Consider the following 17,295-nt stretch of genomic DNA (forward strand, 5'->3'; position numbering starts at 1 on the left):
ATAGAGTTTATTTTTAATCTCTGTGTAAAAGTTCCAGCCAATATACCTATAAAAACAGTAAAGACTCCACAGTGCTGAGTCTGACTTCTTCCCCTCACTACTGTGCTTCCTCACCAGGATGTCTATCAATTATAGTCTGGCTTATAGTCTGTGATTATACTTAGAAATTCCACATTAGTTCAGTGTGAGCTTAGAGGAAGGAGGATCCAGAGCCAAAGAAAAATCCCAAGAGAGCTGTAGAGCTTCCATTGCTTGTGACCTGCTAAGACAATGCTGTTCCTCTCTTAACCATGCTCTGGTGCTGTCCCCTTAGATCAATCATGCGTGGCTGTGACAACATGTGCAGTTACTGTATCGTTCCTTTCACTCGTGGCCGGGAGAGGAGTCGGCCGGTTGCCTCCATTCTAGATGAAGTGAGGAAACTGTCTGAGCAGGTAAGGTTCTCTAAGCTTTCTTTGTCTGAGCATGCTCTGGGCGGGCTGTGCCTCTCTACTATCCAAAGATAGTAGCTTGTGAATCTGTTTTCACCTGCCTAAATACTAAAGTCATCCCCTTCCCCCCATTTTTAATTCCCCCACAATACAAAACTCCTTTAGGATAGATATATTCTGTTCAAAGGATTAAGATGCTAACAGAAACCTGCCTATGCTTCCTGAGTGTTGAGATTATAATCATGCACACTCTTAGTATTTAAGGTTTTATTCTTTTCAGTCTTTTTTTTTCTCTTGAGACAGGGTTTGTCTTTGTAACAGTTCTGGCTGTCCTAGAACTCCCTCTGTAGACCAGGCTAGCCTTGAACTCACAGAGATCTGACTGTCTCTGCCTTCCAAGTACTGGGATTAAAGGCACGTACTGTCACTGTCTTGCCTGTTGTTCAGTCTTTAGATAAAATACTCCAGTGTGAAATTATTGTATTAAAGACAGGTTTCCATATGGTTCTTGGAAGATTTAGCTAATTTTTAATTAGTAGTTTGACATAAATCTGTTGTTTTAGAAATTTTAAACTAGTTTTCAACATGTTCTTTTTGTTTTTAGGGGGTAAAAGAAGTGACACTTCTTGGCCAGAATGTTAATAGTTTTCGGGACAATTCGGAGGTCCAGTTCAATAATGCGGTGCCTACCAACCTCAGCCGTGGTTTTACTACCAACTATAAAACCAAACAAGGGGGGCTTCGTTTTTCTCATCTCTTGGATCAGGTTTCAAGAATAGACCCTGAAATGCGGATCCGGTTCACCTCTCCCCACCCCAAGGATTTTCCCGATGAGGTGGGTGTTGATATTTAGCGTTGTGACAAACTTACCAGCATCTTGAGGCATATGATTGCCTGGACCCAGTAGCATACAGAGGAGATCTTGAGTCCTGCTTTGGGGATTCTGTGTTACATTGCAATATCTCCTTGCAGAACTGCTGGCCTTTGGGCAGAATTTAAAGTCCCCTAAGGTCAGGAAGGTGACAGAATGGTTTTCCATGGGAACTTGGGACCACCTGTGTAGTGAGAAGTTTATCAAGGTGGGCAGCTACATTGTGGTGGTGGAGGAGGAGATACAGTGAGAACAGAAAGGAGACAATGCGATGTCATGGGAAAAGTGCCCAGACTGTAGCCTGAGACACACTTGGGCTCAGATACTAGCTCTTGTCCAGTGTGTGATACATGGTTATAATCCTAGCTTTGAGAGGTTAACATAGGTGGATTATGAGTTCCAGGCCAGACTTAGCTACATAGTGTCAGGTCAGTCAGTCAGGGCAACTTAGCAAGACTGTCTTTCATTCTTTTTCGTTTTTTTGCGATGGTTTCTCTGTGTAACAATCCTGGTTGTTCTGGCTGTTCTGGAACTCACTTTGTAGACCAGGTTGGTCTTGAACCCACTTAGATCCACGTGCCCCTACTTCCTGAGTGCTGGGATTAAATATGTGTGCCACCACTGCCTGGCTGTGACTATGCTTTAAGAAACAAATAAATGGCTGTGTGGTGGTGGCACACGCCTTTAATCCCAGCACTCAAGAGGCAGAGGCAGGTGGATCTCTGTGAGTTTGAGGCCAGCCTGGTCTACAAGAGCTAGTTCCAGGACAGCTCCAAAGCTACAGAAAAACCCTGTCTTGAAATATCAAAAAAAAAAAAAAAAAAAAAAAAAGAAAGGAACAGAAAAACAAAATAAATGTCAAAAAGGAAAAAAAAAAATCCAAATCCCAGATGTTGTACTCTTTTGCTAGTAAAATCCCAGATGTTGTATTCTTTTGCTAGTAGATATATAAAGATACTTTTTAGTTTGCTGTCTTTATCTGGGAAAAGAGAGCATTAATAACCTAGTTCTGTGGGTTGTTGAGAATGAACACATGTTTCAAACTTGGGACAGTGCCACACATTGAATAGGTAGCACACATGTTTGCTAGACATCCAATCATCCACCTTTTCTACCTGGACTGGATTGTTTTCTTTCTTATTGAATAATAAAAAGTTCTTTATTTTAATTTTGCTTGTTTGTTTTTTGTTTTTTTGAAGATAGGGTTTCCCTGTGTGGACCTGGCTGTCCTGGAACTCACTCTGTAGACCAGACTGACCTTGAACTCAGAGATTCACCTACCTCTTGCTTCCCGAGTGCTGGGGTTAAAGGTGTGCATTACAACTGCCTGGCTCTTTCTATTTATTTATTTAATTTTTTTCAGGACTTCTCTATTTGTTTATTTAAAGACAAATTTTAAAAAGTAAAATGAATGAAACCAGCTAAGATTAAGATACATAAACCAAACTGCAACGAAGAAAAGGGCCCTGCTGGAAACATGATGAACACTAGAAATAGTTCACAGACACACAGAAGAGCTCACACTGATAATAGGAAAAAACTGTCACTAATTCTAACCAGAATGTCAAGGTTTCATTTTGCTCAGTCTGAGGTCTCGTTCATTTTCAAAACTGCCTGTGGTCTACTCGATCCAGAAAAGCTTTCCGTTCAGTATACCCTTCTTTCCCTCAGTTATGGATAGCCAGTTCTTTACCAATCCCTTCCTCCCCCTTGAAGTTCTCCCAGTCCAGTTTGGACTTCTCAAGGGTGCTCATTTTCTGGTTTTTGACTCCAGTTTTCCCCAAAAGGCTGCTCATGCCACTTGATCTTTTTATCCCCGATCCAGCAGGGCGCACTGGTGCTGCTGAAGGGACAACAGCCTGAGGTTTTTCTTTCTCATTTTGCTTGAGGAATGACTGGGCTTCCTTAGATGCAGCGTCTACTTCTTTAGTTGTGTTCTTCACTAGCAAAGTCAAACACCTTGGTGATCTTCACTTTTTCTGACTCTTTAGATTTCTCCAGCTCATCTGCTTTGACCAACAACTTATTTGAACTAGTCTCTTCAGTCTCCTCTGCTGCCTTAACTTGTGGGCTTGGAGCTGCTTTTGCTTTTGGTCCCACATCATCAAGGAAGCTGGCCCATAATCCATCTTCCTTCTTCTTCCTTGCATTCTCAGACCCAAGGCCTCCTTCTTGGTCCTCCTCATCTTCTTCACTGCTACTACCTCCAGATTCTTCCTTACCATCTTCCTCTTTGTCTTCTAACAAGAGGCCACTTTGTTTTCTCTTTCTGGCTGGAATGCTCTGTGCCTTCTTTCTTTTCCCTTTGGTTTTCTCAGCTGCTCGTCACCATCCACTTCATCCTCCTTCACTAACTCGTTGACATCATCTTTCCTGTACTCTCCATCCTCGTCTGACATAGAGAAGTCTTTGGAGTCGAATTCCTCCATGCTGCTGTCACTTGGGACCTGCTACCCCCAAATACCAAAGCTCTAGAGGCTTTGGGCCAGCAGCTAGGCAGTCCTAAAGGTGTGCCCTGGCTCTTTCTTTCTAGTTTTTAAGACAGGTCTCACTCAGCCCATGTTTGCCTATGTAGTTGAGGCTAGCTTTGAACTCCTGATTCTTCCCCTTTCCTCCCCAGTGCTGAGATTAAAGATGTGCACCATCATGCCTAGTTTGATGTGGTGCTGAGGACTGGGTCCAGAGCCTCGTTCCTGCTAAGCAGTCAGTGCACTGAGCTTTGTCCTCAGTTCCCAGTCAACCTTTTAATTACTTGAAAATTAGTTTTTGAGGAGAAACAGTGAGGGGAGTATCCTACCAAGTACTGTGTTAGACACTTTTAATTCCACCACTCAGGAGGCAGAGTCAGGCAGATTGCTGAGCTAGAGGCCACCCTGGCCTCCACAGTGAAATCTCTCAAAACAAAACAACAGCAACCCCTCCCAGAAGTAGAGAGTATTAATTTTTACAGGATTCCTTGATGAGACTTAGGTAACCCATGTGTTCTGTTTCGTCAGGTTTTGCAGCTGATTCATGAGAGAGACAACATCTGTAAGCAGATCCACCTGCCGGCCCAGAGCGGAAGCAACCGTGTACTGGATGCCATGCGGAGAGGGTCAGACTCACGGGGGGAGAGGACATCCTTTACCTTTCCAGTTTCTTTGAATCACTAAACACTGCATTTGTTGCTAAGGACCTAGTATGGTATATAACACACAGTAGCAAATTAATAAGTGGTTGTTGTTTGAATATATTTATGGACAGTTGAACTTGCTTCTGCTGTCCTAAGCAGGATATGCATCAAATCTCTTATTTGCTTAACATTTTTAAAATTAAGTGCTTGTTGGGTGCCATATTTTAAATTTTAGTCTTTTAATTTGCAAGAATAATAATGTTTTTTAGGTCTTAGAATATAAATGCAGATCACTTGACTCACTTTGGAAATAAATTTGCAGAGGTAGGACTGGGGGTTAATATGAACTGGAACTTTGTCTTATTTTCCACAGAGGCAAAGATGTAGGAATCCCATTTTTTAAAAATTTTATGTGTATGGGTGTTTTGCCTGCATGTATGTCTGCATCATGTACATGCAGTGCTCACGGAGGCCAGAAGAGGGCATCAGATCCCCTGAAACTGGAGTGGCAGATGGTTGTTAGCTACAATGTGGTTTCTAGGAACTCAACCTAGGTCTAGTGCTCTTAACCATTGAGCCATCTCTCCAGCCTCTACAGGTCCTCTTCAGTGTTTAATTTTTTTTCTTGATTTATTAAATGAAAGATCCTCAGGAGCTGGAAGGAGTTAGTTTTCTTCTTCTACCATGTAGGTCCCAGGGATTGAATTGAAGTCATCAGGTTTGGTAAAACATGAAAAAAAAGAATGTTAATTGCTGAAACATCTCACTGGCCCAAAGGGGTGCTTTCATATACTTCTCTAGTGTGATTTGTGGTTATGAAATCCAAAATCAAAAAATGAATATATGTGGGAATTCATAGTTTTATCTCTCTAAAGTGCTCATTTAAATAAGATTGGGTCGAGTGTGGTAGTGTACCCCTATGAGCCCAGTACTTGGGAGGTAGAGCCAGTGGAACAGAAGCTTAAGGAAAACTTCAGTTACTTGAGACCTTATAACCCTGTTCCTTCCCCCCACCCCCCCAAATAAAAGAATGAATAGTTCATTTGGGTCCTTTCTTCTTCTTCTTTGCTGCAGATATTCAAGGGAAGCTTATGTGGCATTGGTTCATCATATCAGAGACTGTATCCCAGGTACTTTTAAGAAATGCTGAGCATATTACCACAGTCCAAATTCATCCTGCTCAATTACCAGCCTCTTTGGCAAATTCCTTATGGTGTCATTTTATAGTTTTTGCTACTTTCATGTTCATTTTCTGCTTCTCTGTTTTCCTCTCTTTCCTTTTCATCTTTATGACTGTGTGTGTTTTGCAAGAGATTTAATCTACACCTCATGTCTTACGGGCATATGCTCTGATCTGCATCTCTAGCATTTAGATTTTGACAGTGTCTTGTTATGTTGCTCAGGGTGGCCTTGAACTTGCTATTCCACCTTCATTGCCATTGCTGGGATTATAAATATGCACTACCACTTATTCCACTATAAGTAGGCAGACTTTAGGTTACCCCTCTCTTTCCCCTTCCTAATAAAATTAATGTTTTTGTTTTGTTTTACTTAGATTTGGTTGAGGATGTTGCCTGACATTTACCTCAAATTTTATTTTTTCTCTGTTTGAGTCTAGAACTTAATAGCTTGGTTGGTCCTGAACTCACAGAGATCCACCTGCTTCTGTCTCCTGAGTGCTGAGACTAAAGGTGTGTGCCACCATGCTTCTTGTATAATGCACATATACTTGTGCTTTGATGGGGCAGGATGATGTGGCCGCTGGATGTACTGGCTTTGTATTGAGTACTGTGTTACTGGCTATGTGACAACAAAGATTTGTCATTTATGAAATAGAGTAAATAGTGCTCATGTTATCTGATTTAGGGAGCAATTGAGTAGCTAGTGACATATAGCACTTTCTAAGTATTCAGTATCTGATAATTTTTGCTACTGCATTGTAAATGAACATAATGCTAAATTAAATTCAATGTTTGATCATATATACATTTGCAGTTATTATGAATTGACTAAAATACATAGATATAGTCTAGCTTAGAGGTAGAGGCCCTGGGTTCTGTCTCTAACACAGTAGAGAAACAATCCCCTATCTTCAAACAATAGCAACAAAACAAGATACATAGATGTATATGTTTGTGTGAAGCACTGAAAGATTGACTAGTAAAAGCAGGACCTGGGGGCTGGACTGTTAGTGGTAGAGTGCTTGTCTAGCATATATTAGGCTCTGGGTTCAGTTTTTAGCACTGTCTCCCACCCTCCCCTGCAAAAGCAGGACTGATTTGAAACTGCATTTCTGTAGTATCTCTGAATCCAGCATATGAAACTAAGATTTATCTTCTAGTGCTTAAGGAAATGTCGAGTGAGAAGCCACTTCTGGCATGATGTAGAAAAACAAGCCTCTCTCCCTTGCTCTGTAATGACTTCTGTTTTACTTAGATGTGGGTGGGGTAGTCTGGAAATCTGTCCCATTTGGTTTCCTTCCTTCTGGAATCTGTAAATGCTCACATTCCTTCTGAGGTAGGCAGAAGCAGTACACTGAGCACTGGTCCCTTGTCCTTTGTTGTGTATTGACAGGTGTGAGCCTCAGCAGTGACTTCATCACTGGCTTCTGTGGAGAGACAGAGGATGATCACCTGCAGACAGTGTCTTTACTTCGAGAAGTCCAGTATAATACCGGTTTTCTCTTTGCTTACAGCATGAGGCAGGTGCGTCCTGGATGGGAGACAATTAGCATCGTTCTCTTACCATAAAACTCAGGATGGCCTTGAACCTGTTTTCCTTCTTACTTAGCTGCCCGATCATTAGCATTATAGGTGTTAGCCACCACAAACTTCAGCAAATTGATATGAAAAAAAAATACCATATATGCCTGTAATTCCAGCACTTAGGAGGCTGAGGCGGGGGAATCTCAAGTTTGAAACTGGCCTGGAGTAGACTGAGACTGTCTCAAAAACAAATACAAACAAGCAAATCAAGACAAAACCAAAGCCCAGTGCTCAGTGTTCTGTAGTCAGTTTCAGTTGGTCAGTATCTTTTACAAAATTATTTCAGAAGTGAGACTTCCCCAGAGCCTGTAACATTCCGTATTGCCTCCTTTTCGTGGACATCACAGATGCACAAATTATTTATGAGATTGGTGTAGATGGAAAATGGCCTTTCAATACACAGTAGAAATGTGGCACTCAAATTGTACCTTTGTTATGTAACAGTGACCTTGTCTAAAGTCCTTAGTTGCTTCCTGGAGTGGGAATAACAGTACCAGCTAGGGCTGTTTTGAGGCTTGAATAGGATGGTGTGTTTAACTCACTTAGTGTGGTGCTTCCTGCAGGGTCGCTGCCATCAGGATGGCCATCACTGCTAACAGCATGCTGACATCAAGTGGGATCTTATGCCCATTCCCCATTCCGTTTTCCTCTGTGGGCATGGTACTTCTTTCAGGGTAGATTGGTTTGAATGTCCAGACAGTGGTGTTCAGCTTTTCTTTTTATTCCTTGGCTTCTTCCTAACTCAGTGGTTCTCCACATGATTTGAGCATGAGCATAAGGACGTATGTAAGTGTATAGCCAGGAGAGTTTCTAAACACTTTCTGAGGATAACTATTGTTTCTCAATAGGTAATATGTGCTTATGGTAGAAAGTGTAAAGGGCAAAGCACTTTTTCCTTTTGTTGCTCCCAGGTTTAGTTCCCTTCTTGAAGGAACTCTAGTGATTTCTTCTATGACTTTCCAGATATGTTTCATGTGTTCATAAACATGACTACTTTCTACACCAAAGACATGCATGTTGATTGTACTTTCCTAATTTCAGTTGGCAGGGTATTTTGGAACAATTACATTAGTATTCGTGGAGCTATCTTATTAACAGTTGTGTAATACTCCCCTCTGTTGATAAGCCATAGTCTACTAGGTACTAGTTGGTGAGTAATTAGGCTGCTTTACATCTGTGTCTCTATAGATAGTGCAGTGAATAGCTTAGAGCATGGATTATTATTTATTAGTTTGTGTCCAAATATAAATATGAAGATGAACTTTGAGTCCGTGGTATTCTTTTTTAAATGTATTTACTTATAAACTTGTTTATTTTGTGTGTATGTGTTTGTAGGGATGTGTGTGTAGCTCAGAGGACCACTTGCTGGAATTGGTTCTTTCCTTCCACTACATAGGTTCTAGGGTTGAATTCAGGTTGTCAGGCTTGGTGGCTGGAACCTTTGCCCCCTGACCTTCCCTGCCAGCCACGTGTGTGATTTTCATTTGCTAAATTTAGAATGACTCTACAAAGATTCTATTTCAGTCACCATTTTCTCTCACGGACTGTTCCTAGAACTAGAGAAATAAGTCTGGTTCAGGTTTGGGTTTTGGACCAGATTATACATCTGTAACTTGTGAATAGAATGAGCACATTCTCTTGTTTGTGCCCTGAGGATTCTACAACTTCTTACTGACCTCTGTTCTGCTTTGTCTTTTTAACAGAAAACACGAGCATATCATAGGCTGAAGGACGATGTTCCAGAAGAAGTAAAATTAAGACGTTTGGAGGAACTTATTACTGTCTTCAGAGAAGAGGCTTCAAAAGCCAATGAGACCTCAGTGGGCCACACCCAGCTGGTATTGGTTGAGGGGGTAAGGTCACATGTATCTTTTTTTTTTACTTTTTAAAATAACACTATGTGTTTTCTTTATGTAGGTCTTACTTGATTCTGATTATTTTAAATTAAATTTAATTTTTTTTGAGACCTGGTGTCATGTATCTTACTTAGGTTGACCTTAAACTTGCTATGTAGCCAAGGGTGACCTTGAATTTCTGAACCTCCTGCCTGTATCTTCCTAAGCACTGGGATTACAGGAGTGCATCGTTCTGCCCAGGTTGTGTGGTAATTGTATCAAACCCATGGCCCCTGCATGCTAGACAAACACTCTATGACCCAGCCCAAAATGTTTTATCTTGTATTTTATGATCTTGCTGAATTCAGTGTTCTGGTTTATTTTCTTGTTGGTGTTTTGAATTTTCTTTTCTTTTTCTTTTTCAAGAGAGTGTGTTTTTCTAAGTATCCCTGGCTGTCCTGGAAATCACTTTGTAGACCAGGCTGACCTTGAACTCAGAAATCTGCCTGCCTTTGCTGGGATTAAAGGCATGGCCACCACCTGGCTGATGTTTTAAACTTCTATGTATATAATTATGTCATATTTCTTCTTTATTTCTGATGTACCAAGTGTTTTATATTTAGAAAACTTCCTGTAGATGTTCTAGTAATAGATTTTCTTTAATTTTCTTAATTTTGAGTTGTCTCCATTTCTGTTTTTTCCTGAAAGATCTTTTTTTAAAGATTTTTTATTGTGTGTGCATGTGCATGTGAGTGTGTGTATATGTGTGTGTATGTGTGTGTGAATGTATGTATATTTGTATATTTGAATGCTTGAGGAGGCCAGGAGAGGATGTCAGATCTCCTGGAGCTGGAGTTAGAGCCATGGTGTCCTTCTGAGTATGCGATGGGGTCTGGACTGGTCCTGTAATAGAGCAGCTACTGCTCCGATCTGCTAAGCTGTCTCTCCAGCCCCTGAGGGATATTTTTGCTGGACCTTGTATTCTGGGTTTCCTTTCAGGTCTTGAAAAACGTGCCATTTCCTGCTGGCTTCCTGTTCCTGATGAGAAATCATGGATGTTTTTATTGGGAATTTCCTTTTTTTAAATTGATCTTTCTGTTTTCCTTTCTCTTTCCTCTTCTCCGTTTCCCCTTCCTCTCCCTTCCTCCTGCACTTCCCCTCCTTATTCCTCTCCTCTCCATTCTTTTTAACTTCCATTTCCTTCCTGTTTTCTTCCCTTTCCTCTTTTTTTTTGACTTAAATAATAGAAATTATTTTTTCTAATTTTGTGTCTGGAAGTCAGAGATGAGCACAGTCCAGGTCTTGTGAGAGTCTACTTCCTGCTTGCAGGTGGATGTCCTCCTGCTCCTCAAATGACAGACAACTGTTGGTTTCAAGTTTTTTTTCTCAGAAGTTTGGCTGTGATGTATCTTGGCGTGGATTTCCTCTGTTAGGATTTTATGTTATCTGCCACATTTGAGAAGTGTTTAGTCATGACTTTGAATACTTCTTCATTCCCTTTCCTCCTCTTCTTCAATTCTGTGTTATTAAAATTTTAGTGTATTTGCTGCTAGATTGAACACTTTTCTGCAATTATGATGCAGTATCAACACAAGTAATAGATTTTTGAATTGTCCCACAGTGTCTGAGGCTCTGTTTATTTTTCTTGAATTTATCTATTTTGTTTAGAAATTTCTTGTCACTGATTTTTAAAAATTATTTAAATTATATGTTTTTAATTTATTAAAATTAAAATTAAAAAAAATATATATGATTTTTAGTTGCTCTTAACAATAGGACTAGGAGAAATATTTCTGCTTTATCTTCCTGGAAGCAAAGACATATGTGTAATTTTAGAACTAGATATTTGGTTATGTTTGTTCAGTACTATTTTGGTCATAATTTCTTAGAAAGCTTGTTCCTGGAGGCTTCTTGGCTAAGTGTAGGGACGGACCTAGAGTTCTCACAGATGGCACAAGGTGAGTATGAGGAAGCTTGCCACAGCTCAGGTAGGGAAGAGGAGGACAAATAAGAAGGGCTTGTTTCTTCTTTCATCTCTGCTAGGCTGACTAGCTTTCAAGCTCTTGGGATCTGCTTGTCTCTGCTACCCATCACTGGGGCTTTAGTCTTATGCTTCCATGCCTGGCTTTTATGTGGGCGCTGAGTATTCATATTCAAGTCCTCATGCTTGCAGAGCAAGGACTTCTTAGACACCGAGTCATCGCCCCCACTCCCATACTAATCATCCTGATAGCAAAGTTATAATATATTCTAAGAACAGATATGAAATGCTGAACCGTCTAGCTGATAGCTGCCAGGTTACTCTGTTGACCTGAGTCTCTGGAGTTTTTCCTTTACACACATCTGCTTAGTAAAGAATCAGGAAACCCAGAGAGAATTCTAGAGCTCTTCTTTCTGCTTACCCTTCTCCTTTCCAGAATTTGCTCTTTAATTTCCTATGACATCCAGCAGCCTGAATTCAGGTTCATCTCTCTTATTATGGAAGAGAACCTGATGTTGTTCTTTTTGATCTCCCTTGCTTTCCGGGTTCTAGTGATGGGTGCCTTTCTGCTTGAAAGCAGGGGTGGAGGGAGGACTCACTTCATTTGCTTTCCATTTCAGTCAGGCTGGGGTCTTGTGTGATTTGTTTTCTGATTTCTAAATAGAGTTGTTTCTTGTATTTTGTCTTATTTTCTGATTTTAGAGAAGAGGGTAAATTTGGTTCCTGTTACTGAATCTTGGCAGGAATAGAAAGACTTGTGTCTATTCTAGAACTTAATCTTCTCATTGAGGTTTATCTTTCTTTCTGGTCCCAGGCTCTGGTGGAGTCTCTAGTTCAAATTGGCATGTTCAAGAGGAGCAAGTAACTAGGGCCAAAAACTCTGGGCCCATCCTAAGTGCTTAGTGTGAGGTCAGGAGTCGTGAACATTGATTTGTTAAGCACATCACTCACTCCTCACGAGTACCTGGACTTCATGCTTGTTGAAAGTTCATTATTGCAGAAGCCGAGTCTGTAAAGATTCATCGATTCATTAAAATAGTCAGCAGAACTTTGTTTCTGTTGTGCACTGCATGTTGTCCTATTGTTGAAGCAGCCATACACACGGAGCCTTTGGATTTCTTGGTTAAGAAATGCTCTGTGATAGACCCAGGAGAGCCTCAGACAACAGGAGCAATGTCTGCTTCCTAAAACTTACTACTGACGGATGCATAAATTCTTGTCTTTGTTTTCTGCAGTTCAGCAAACGTTCTTCCACCGACTTGTGTGGCCGGAATGATGCAAACCTTAAGGTGGTCTTCCCTGATGCGGAGGTGGAGGATATCACTAACTCTGGGCAGAAGGTCAGAGCTCAGCCTGGGGACTATGTGCTGGTGAAGGTAAGGTGTCTTGAGTTTCCTTGTTCTGTCTGTCTGACAAAACCCAGAACACAACCAGTTTACTGACAGGCCTCCTAGTCCCCTTTCCCTTCCCTGACATTGGACCAAGAAATGATCTTAAATTAAGTTGGGACTTTCCAGTGTGGGTGCTGGGAAACAAGCTTAGGCCCTCTGGAAGAGCAGAAAGTTCTTTTAACCAGCGAGCCACCTCTCAGACCTTGTCTCACTATTTTTAGTTGTGTGTATGTGCATGTGAATGTAGGTACTTGCAGAGGCCAGAAGTTTCTTTCAGATCTCCCTGGAGCTAGAGATACAAGCTAGAGCTACCTAATGTGGGTGCTCTGAAGTGAATTCAAGTCCTCAGGAAGAGCAATAGGCACCCCTCTTTTTTCCCCTCTAAATTTATTCATTTATTTTATGTGTATGGGTGTTTTGCCTGCCTTGCACCATGTGTGTACCTAGAGCCTGTGGAGGCCAGTAGAGGGCACTGGATCCTTCCTGGAGCTGAAGTTACAGAACAGATGTGAGCTGCCATGTGGGTGTGGGAATTGAAACCAGGTCCTCTGGAAGAGCAGCAGTTGCTCTTGCCTGCTGAGCCACCTCTCTGTTCCCCAGAGTGTGTGTTCTTAATTGCTAAGAGTGCCCAAGAGTGTTTTGACTGCTTTATTATTAGGGAAGGGTTAATTGTGAACAAGAGGGAGAAAGTACCCAGAGGCATCGAGAAGAGCCAGAAAGGGAATAGTGAGAATAGCAAGCGTAGCGAGGGGCCGGGGACAGAGAGAGCAGGGCTCTGAGGCGAGAAGGGCCAAGATGCTAGTGCAAACTTTGAAATGTATTATTAGTACTTGTGAGTAGGGATTGAGTGAACCTGGAGGCTGGCGTGGGCTTTGATATGGATGTCATATGTCCCTTCCACCAGAGGTAAGACTCCTTGTGGCAGATGGGAACTGGTTTCACAAGTTGCTGAGGAAAACAGGCTTTTATCTAACTGCTGGAAATCCTCTTATAATTCAGTTTGAGCTCATTTTTGGATGTTTGGATTACTTGAGATCTAACAGTTACCTTCTCATATTGCCTCTTAATTTCTTTCCACTGTAACAATGGGTCACTAGATACAAAGGAATTAGGTTGATTATCAGGTTTTAATTTCCCCTACCCCCCAAAGACAGGTTTTTTTTTTCTTTGTAGTCCTAGCTGTCCTGGAACTCTCTCTGTAGACCAGGCTGCTTCAAACTCAGATCCACCTGCCTCTGCCTCCCAAGTGCTGGGATTAAAGGTGTGCACTACCACCACTCAGCTATTTATTTATCTTTTTGATACAGGTTTTCTTTATGTTGCCCTAACTGTCCTGGAACTCACTATGTAGATAAGGCTGGCTTCTAATTCACAGGAATCTGCCTAACTCTGTCCCCCTCAGCCTCTCATTTTCCTCTATTCCAAGAGCTGAGGTTAAAGTTAAGTGTTGGCCTGGCAGATGACTTTTTTATTTTTGTTTCTGAGACAGGGTTTTCATTTTGTAGCTCTAGCCTGGAATTCACTATGTAGACCAAGCTGACTTTGAATTTACAAAGATATGGCTCTCTGAGCTTTCTGAGTGCCGTGGTAAAGGCTGTATTACCTCACCTAGCTTCTGGCACACGATTTTAATCATAGTACTGGGGAGGAGATGGGAGGGTCCCTGTGGTTTACTGTCCAGTTGGGGCAGCCTAGTTGCTAAGCCCTGTTCCAATGAGACAAGGTGAGCTGCTCTTGTGTAGTGACACCCAAGGCTGACCTCTGGCCTTCATATATTCATGCACAAAGTGTACATATGTTCATATTACTTGTGCAGTTCACAGTGAACAGATGAGAAAGTAAAAAATTGTCAGCAAATCAAAATTAAAAGTTCACATCTTGTCAAAGTTCCCATCTTAAGATAGTATAACTCTTTTCTGAGACAGGGTCTATGCATCTGTGACTGGTCTCACTATGTAGACTAGGCCTACCTGGTACTCAAAAGAGATCCATCTTCCTTCTGAGCACTGGGATAGAAGATGTGTATCACCAAACCTGAATTATCTACAAATTTGAATTACTTGACTTGTTAAAGATTTAAGTTCTATAAACTAAAAGGAATTTTGGGCCAATTAGGTCATCATTCTCTATTAATTTAATATGGTGCCATATAAACACATATAGAGCCCCTGGAGAGATGGGATATCAGAGCACTTTCTCTTCTTCCAGAGGATCCAAGTTCCCTTCCCAGCATCTTACTCTGGGACGTTCACAAGCTCCTGCTTTAAGCAAGTCAGCTATAGTTTCATGGAAAGACTGTGCCTTTCTTCCTCCCCTACCAAAAGAAGAAATGTTATTCTTAGTAGAAACAAGGTAGAAAATGTATACCTCAAAAAACACAGAGCTTAACTGTACATCATTGAGAATGGCTTAATTAAAAAAGGTAGTCAGATTAATGACTCATACCTGCAATCCTAACTCTTAGGAGTCTGAGGCAGGAGGATAGCTGTTGTGGAATACAATATTTGTTTAACTATGTAAAGATGTGTTGCTATTTAACCTTGCCTGCCTAAAGCATATGATTGGTGTAATAAAAATCAGAATGGCCAATAGCTAGGCAGAGGAGGGATAGGTAGGGTTGGGGGGCAGAGAGAAAAGGGAGCTAGCCAACCAGCCTGCGACCAGCCAGCTGGGGCCAGCTAGCCAGGCGCAGAAGAAGCAGGAAAGCAGGATGAACAGTATGGAGATATGGTAAATGAGCCTTGGGGCAGCACACAGATGAAAAGAAATGAGTTAATTTAAGTTAAAAAAATGCTAGAAACAAGCCTAAGCTAAGGCCGAGCATACATAATTAATAAGTTTAAGTGTCATGATTTGGGGACTCACTCAGGTAGCTATTTCTGAAAACAAAAAGAATGGTTTTGGAGTCCAGAAATGCCCTTCATGTACTTCTAGTTGCTCCCAGGCATCTGAGTGCTGGAATTGTAGGCCTGTGCATACCCTGTCCCACTTTTGTACTATGGCTTGGTTTTGTCTGGTTTTGATTTCTTGCAAACTGAATTCTATAGAACATAGTTTTGAATTTCCGTTTTCTTTTCCTTAACTTACATTCTGTGGTTCTTTTGTGGGTGTGTTTTCTCACCACGACAGTTTATGTGTTGTATTGCTAGTGGGCCATGCTGGTTGTTTCCAGTCTGGAGCTAATACACGTGATACTGCTGTGAGTATTCCTGTATATGTGTTGTAAGGCACATAAGTGTTCATCTCTGTAATAGGAATAGCCCAGGTGCTTTTTACACTCCTGCTAGCAGTGATAGAGAATTATAGAAATTTCACCTTCTCTGTTTCTGTTCTTACTCTCCTCTAGTGTCTGCCCCGTGACAGCTGGTATGATCCTTCTGATTCAAATCATTTACTCTGCAGCTTGGGCCCTCCACTGGCTTTTCCTTGGAGCCAGAGTGTAATTCAGGCCTATATGATCTAACCCAGTGACTTTCCAACTTGACATCCTGTCAGGATTCACCTTTTTGGGGTGACTTTTGCCATGATCCTAGACACAGCGGGTTTCTATGTTTCAGGGTAGGGGCATGAGGATTAGAAACATTAGATAGGAGGAACAGAGAGATAAGAAAGAAACACAGAGACATTGTATAGTATCGGAGGGCAATTCTTGTGCCTGCTGCATACTGAGTTCTGACTTCTGAGTTTGCCCGTGTTTAATTTTCCATACACTTTTATACCTCAGTGCAAAAATGGGGAAGAAGGCAGAAGACTGCTTTAACGTGATATAAAGGACAGCCCGAAGAGTTACGTGCTCCAGTACTGAAACATCAAGCAACTATATCCTGAGTTAAGCATTCTGTTGTTTAGGCAGTGAACATACTCTAGATCAAATGTCCTGAAGGCAGTCACTGCCTAGGTCAAACCTGTTTCAAAAGAAGGAGCAGAAGTATGCTTGAATTCTCTGACCTTTGGTCAGGGTGAGTGGATCTTCCTGTATGGGCCATCTTAATGTCCAAAGCGCCAAGTAACCACACCCTAGGTCAGGTCAGGTCAACAACTTTGAGAGAACAAAATAAACTCTGTGACATTCAGACAAGGTGAAATAGGCGCACATTTTTGAGTCTCTACAATGTCCTCTCATTCTCTCTCTCCCAGTCTCATGACCTTCTTTTTGTCTCATCGATCCTCTTCTGTTCTCAGGAACTTAGATATGCTGTTTTGGCTTGGGAGATTGTTGATCTTTGCCTGGTTCCTTTCTTTTAATTTTAAGGTTATCTCTTTATTGTTACCTCAGAGATGCCTTACATGAACATCATTGTTTGCAAGCAACTTTTCCTGCCTAATTCCCATGCCTATTAACTACCTGTTCTCCATAATCTTTAGAGTACTTTTTAGTTCCTGAAATAATTTTTGTTTATGTATATGTTTATTACCTGTCTTTCTCTGAAATTCTGTTGTAGGTAAGAAAGTACCTCTTTTGTCTATATTTGTATTTCCTGCACAAAAGGTCGTTTCTAACATGCAGTTAGAACTTTGTAAATATTTACTAACGGATCAGCTTGTTCTGATGAGAAATGTGATTAATGGTAACTTTGGGGTCCTAGCCATTCAGTCCTCAACAGAGACAAAATAAACTTTCTCACTAGCATTTGATCAAAAATATCATAAAAATATTTATGGTGGTAGTGGTGCACGCATTTAATCGCAGCACTTGGGAGACAGAGGCAGGTGGATCTCTGTGAATTAAATGCCAGCTTGCAAGCTGGAAAGTCGCCCCAGCTGGGATTAAAGGTGTGCGCCACCACTGGCAAGGTAACCTATTAGTTTTCCTCTCTTCTTCTTCTTCTTCTTCTTCTTCTTCTTCTTCTTCTTCTTCTTCTTCTTCTTCTTCTTCTTCTTCTTCTTCTTCTTCTTCTTCTTCTTCTTC

The 17,295-nt window shown here is 41.3% G+C and overlaps 1 protein-coding gene and 1 pseudogene across 5 annotated transcripts in view; one reads left to right on the forward strand and one right to left on the reverse strand.

The window, feature by feature from the left end:
* The window catches only part of Cdk5rap1 (CDK5 regulatory subunit associated protein 1), a 163,997-nt gene that overhangs the window by 7,425 nt on the left and 139,277 nt on the right, over positions 1 to 17,295 (forward strand). For all 5 annotated transcript variants that reach the window (XR_007593358.1, XR_007593359.1, XM_050150732.1 and 2 more), the window contains 7 exons: positions 314 to 434; positions 1,036 to 1,266; positions 4,299 to 4,396; positions 5,489 to 5,544; positions 6,989 to 7,119; positions 8,883 to 9,032; positions 12,231 to 12,371. Coding sequence is in view for 3 of the 5 variants with exons in the window: in XM_050150732.1 (XP_050006689.1) it covers positions 314 to 434; positions 1,036 to 1,266; positions 4,299 to 4,396; positions 5,489 to 5,544; positions 6,989 to 7,119; positions 8,883 to 9,032; positions 12,231 to 12,371 (928 nt within the window). In the remaining 2 variants the exon portion in view is untranslated. The remainder of the gene's footprint in view (positions 1 to 313; positions 435 to 1,035; positions 1,267 to 4,298; positions 4,397 to 5,488; positions 5,545 to 6,988; positions 7,120 to 8,882; positions 9,033 to 12,230; positions 12,372 to 17,295) is intronic.
* On the reverse strand, positions 2,161 to 4,253 carry LOC126506853 (craniofacial development protein 1-like; annotated as a pseudogene).

The sequence above is a fragment of the Alexandromys fortis genome, unplaced genomic scaffold, assembly GCF_014885135.2.
Source record: "Alexandromys fortis isolate MF-2015 unplaced genomic scaffold, M_Fortis_MF-2015_v1.1 scaffold_27, whole genome shotgun sequence".
In the NCBI taxonomy this organism is placed as follows: domain Eukaryota; kingdom Metazoa; phylum Chordata; class Mammalia; order Rodentia; family Cricetidae; genus Alexandromys; species Alexandromys fortis.